Here is a 4,437-nt window from a genome sequence, read left to right on the forward strand (position 1 = left end):
GTAGATGCCCACAGGTAGTAGGATCGTCTCAGACAGGGCGAAATTAGTTTCCATGATGTTATTGTTAGTGTTATTTACATTTAAGTTGTCTTGTTAGATGCATTGCTTGACCACATATCTAACTTGTCGAGATTAATGCATTGAACTTTGGTATTTGTGAGTAGTAATGAATATGTTGTCTTCCATTACAAGTTATGCTACAGGACTCGTTGATCCTCATTTTAATAACTAAACGAAATCATTATACCTTATCATGTTTCATTTAATACATAAACAGACATGAACAGAGCACTACATAACAAGAAAACTACACCATGATGTACGCACGGACATATCGGCGAACAGTGTCATCATCTGCATCCTCAGGGCACTCACCAAAGGTCTCCTGAAACCAGCTACAGTTCACTGCGTACTTCTGAACCTGACTGGGAGGAGGTATAACTCCTAGCAACTCCTGGAACCAGACCCAGGGTGGACGGCTGCCATCGATGTATATATGGAACTCTGACAGGCACCCGCTCACGTAACGGCCATCGACTGGCAAACCCAGCTGGTATGCCACGTCCTGGAGTGTGATCGTGCACTCTCCGAACGGCATATGAAATGTGTGCGTCTCGGGACGCCATCTCTCCACGAATGCACTGACGAGCGCCTCGTCTAGCCGGAACCACCGGTCGTTCAGCCTTGCAAGATGGTATAGCCCTGCCATCTGCAAGTATGGAACGTATCTGTCATCAAGACGCATGCCCTGCTGCCGCCTCATGCTCCTAATGCATCGCTCGGGCTGCGCATGAAAAGAACCGCATACTCAGATATATAACTACACAGGTTTTACAGTAAACCGGTTCACATAAACCGGTTTACATTAACCATTTTGCTAAATTAAACAGCATAACATTACATGAAAGACAACTAACTGGAAAACAAACCCTAAACCACACAACTAAACCGCTAGCATATACCACAATTGACGAGAGCCATTAACAAGAAACAAATTCAATAAACCGGCTTACTTAAACCACCTAGCATTAAACAACTACCCTAAACCACATAAAAAAACCGCTTGCAAAAACCGCTAACAAAAACCGCTAACATAAACCACCAACATAAACCACTACCAAAAACCACTGACTTAAACCACTAACAAAAACCACTACCCTAAACCACCACCCTAAACCACTAACATAAACCACTAACTTATACCGCTAGCTTAAACCACTATCATAAACCACCTACATAATCCCCTCTCCTAAACCACCTACATAAACCACTAACATAAAGTACCGTCTAACCAAGATACAAAACCACTAAGGCACAACTAACGCTTGAATCAAAAATATTTCCGTACTAACCTCGTCGTTGATGACCCCGGCTATATGAGCGACTCCGTCCAACCGATATAACCGTGCCGGATCGTCCCCCATCAGCAGAGTAGTCCGTTCAGGTTTTCCTCGGAGAGAATCTGGGTCGTTTTCTCTGAGATTTTGTGGGGTAGGGGGAGGGATAATGGTTCGAATGAGGGTGATTCGAACTCCTTATATAGTCGAATCACACCTAATTCGAACCAGCCTGGTTCGAATTATGAAGGAGTGCACTAGGAGTAATTCGAACCGGCCTGGTTCGAATTACATGGAATCGAATTCAAAGCATAATTCGAACCACCCTGGTTCGAATTATGTATGAGAGAAGTTCGAACCATAGTGGTTCGAATTACGTATGGGAGGAGTTCGAACCTTAGTGGTTCGAATTATTCAAATACGTACAACACTAAATCGAACCAAGTTGGTTCGAATTATGAAGGAGTGCAATTCGAACCAGCTTGGTTCGAATTATATTAAAATACACTTTGGCTCATTGCTGAAACGAAATTGGATTTGGCGCATTTTGGTTACAAGATTCTTGCTTTGGCTCAATATGGTTTTTTACCCTAAAATTAATTACATAGAAATAATAAAATCCTATTATAATCTCTTCTGACTTCAGCTCGTTTTTTCCTCTTCCCAAACCACCGATCCAAACATAGCCTTAGTTTAAGTTAAACCCCCAAATCAGTTTTTGTTTATGTTAAACTTAAACCAGTGCCGCTGTTGTTTGATGCTTCATTCCCATTCGCAAAAGTAAGTAATCTTCAAACTCTGATACCAACTTGCGAACCCATCAATTGGGTCCATAAAGTTTTCAACTTGACGAGTAAGGATTAGTGCTTGCTCAGACCCCGGTTAGTTTCGTCATTCCTTCTCTTTTCTCCTTTGATTCTCTTGTTTCAATCCATGTCTTGATTTTTATGTTACTTTACTTGGTTTTTCATCAAAGAGAAAAGTTCACGAGTTTATTTAATTTCAAGTTTGGTAACTACTTTCATTAGTGTTTTATGCTCAGAATTTTGGGACTGAGAGTTAAATGCATTAAGATCAAATACTAGTTACATTCAAATAATTCAATTTGCATTGTTGGTTTTTCCCCTTTATGAATGACAGGAATTGTTCCTTGTGATTTTGCTGAAAGATTCTTGAGGACCTTTTAAGATGTTGGCAATTGATCCTGCAAAGAAATTATCTTTCAATATATTGATTAGCAATAGTGATTTGGTTGTAGTTTATGAAAGGCATGACAACATGAAGGCAGTAACAGTGTCTGAAAATTCGGTACTGCAGAATTGATTCGGTGTTTTTAAGCATTCAGAATGGATAGGAAAGCCATTTGGGTCTAAAGTATTCAGCAATAAGGGTGGTTTTGTATATTTGTTAGCTCCAACACCAGAGTTATGGACTTAGTGTTAAGCCACAGGACTCAGATTCTCTATATTGCAGATATTAGCTTTGTTATCATGTACTTGGAGGTTGTTCCTGGTTGCTTGGTTCTTGAATCTGGCACTCGAAGTGGATCTTTAACTACTTCGCTTGCAAGGGCTGTTGCTCCTACGGGACATGTCCATACGTTCGACTTCCATGAGCAACGAGCTGCTTCGGCTAGGTAACGAACAAGGAAGATGATAGTGATATTCTTAATTTCCACTTACCTCATGATTGCAAGTTTGTGACCATTGCCTGGGAACCTAAATCGAATGCATTTGAAGTTACATATTCGTGAAAAAATATTCCAATGTTCAATCTCTTCGTATTTTGTATGCATAAGTTGATGTTTAGTTGGATTAGTTAGGACTCTGCTTAACAGGATTTAGCATTCTTGAATGGCTGAAAAAGTCGATTTGAAAGCTAGTGATAGTTAGATTCTATGTAGGTTACTACTATTTTCTTGACATAGGGTTATGTGGAATATAGAACCATTCCACCATTCCGGTTTGATATGTTTACTTGATTGATTTTTTTCTTCATAGGGATGATTTTGAGAGGACAGGTCTAAGCAGCTTAATTAGTGTGCGAGTTAGGGATATTCAGGGCGAGGGATTTCCAAATGAATTTGCTGGCTTGGCTGATGCCGTATTCTTGGATCTACCCCAACCATGGCTTGCTATTCCCTCAGCCGAAAAAATGTTAAAACAATATGGTACATTGTGCTCATTCTCTCCATGTGTTGAGCAAGTACAGCGATCGTGCGAAACACTTTAAAACTGCTTCACAGGTACATTCTCTCTATATTTTACAACTTTTGGTGCCTTTTCTATGTCTTTCAAGTTATAATTCCTAAATAAATTTTGTTTTTGTGTTAAAGATATAAGAACATTTGAGGTGTGTTACGCACATACGAAGTTAGAGAAGGGAAAAAATGGAAAACCTTAATGGAGACAACAATGGTTCTAATGGTTCTTCTCTGCCTTGCAAGAGGAGGCAACGTTCCGACGGAAGCTATGCGCCAGACAGTACTGTATCTTCAGATATGGCTAGACCTTGTGGCGAAGCTAGAGGTCACACAGGCTTTTTGACATTTGCAAGACTTAAATTCCTCTTATAAAGATTGCTACCATGTCCATCCATTTTTGTAGCAAGGAAAATAGGCTTTTAATTTTAGTGCCTCCTTTCAATTTGGCTATCATCATCATCATTACATAATGATAATGTTGTGATATTTCTTTTTTTAATTTGAAGGAGATTTTATTTATGTAGTTATATTTTTAGTAGGATTCAGACCTTTTCTTCTTTTTTTGTCTAATTCTTATATTTTGAGATTATTCAATTTTTTTGGTCTTTATAGGATGAGGATCTTTTGTGCGTCATATATTCACTTGAAAATGTCATAGAACAAGAGAAACACAGTATTAAATTATCAACATAAATAACAATAGCTCTTGTAATAATAAGATTTGTGCCTCTATTTTATAACATGATGCTCTTATTTTAGAAAGGAGCAGAATAAAGTTTTGGATCCCTTCTTCCTCACCCTAGGAGCAATCAATTATAAAAGCTGCGGATAGAAGCATTTAAGGGTTTGTTGTTAGTTAATAAATTGTTGCATGTAGAATGTAGAGTGCGAGATTCG

General features: G+C 38.9%; 1 protein-coding gene and 1 pseudogene across 2 annotated transcripts; both read left to right on the top strand.

Annotated features, from left to right (window-relative positions):
• The first annotated feature begins 2,080 nt into the window (after positions 1-2,080).
• LOC107625722 (uncharacterized) lies at positions 2,081-3,582 on the top strand (annotated as a pseudogene). Its single transcript, XR_015905208.1, has 3 exons — positions 2,081-2,218; positions 2,478-2,973; positions 3,338-3,582. The product of XR_015905208.1 is annotated as an uncharacterized LOC107625722 (transcript).
• Positions 3,583-3,700: 118 nt separating this feature from the next.
• On the top strand, positions 3,701-4,133 carry LOC148575164 (uncharacterized). The gene has a single exon (XM_088505065.1). It carries the CDS (start codon positions 3,727-3,729, stop codon positions 3,910-3,912), a length of 186 nt encoding a protein of 61 aa, XP_088361191.1. The 5' UTR covers positions 3,701-3,726; the 3' UTR covers positions 3,913-4,133.
• The last annotated feature ends 304 nt before the right edge of the window (positions 4,134-4,437 follow it).

Source organism: Arachis ipaensis, chromosome B2 (genome assembly GCF_059453495.1).
Source record: "Arachis ipaensis isolate K30076 ecotype BB chromosome B2, ASM5945349v1, whole genome shotgun sequence".
Classification (NCBI taxonomy): Eukaryota; Viridiplantae; Streptophyta; class Magnoliopsida; order Fabales; family Fabaceae; genus Arachis; species Arachis ipaensis.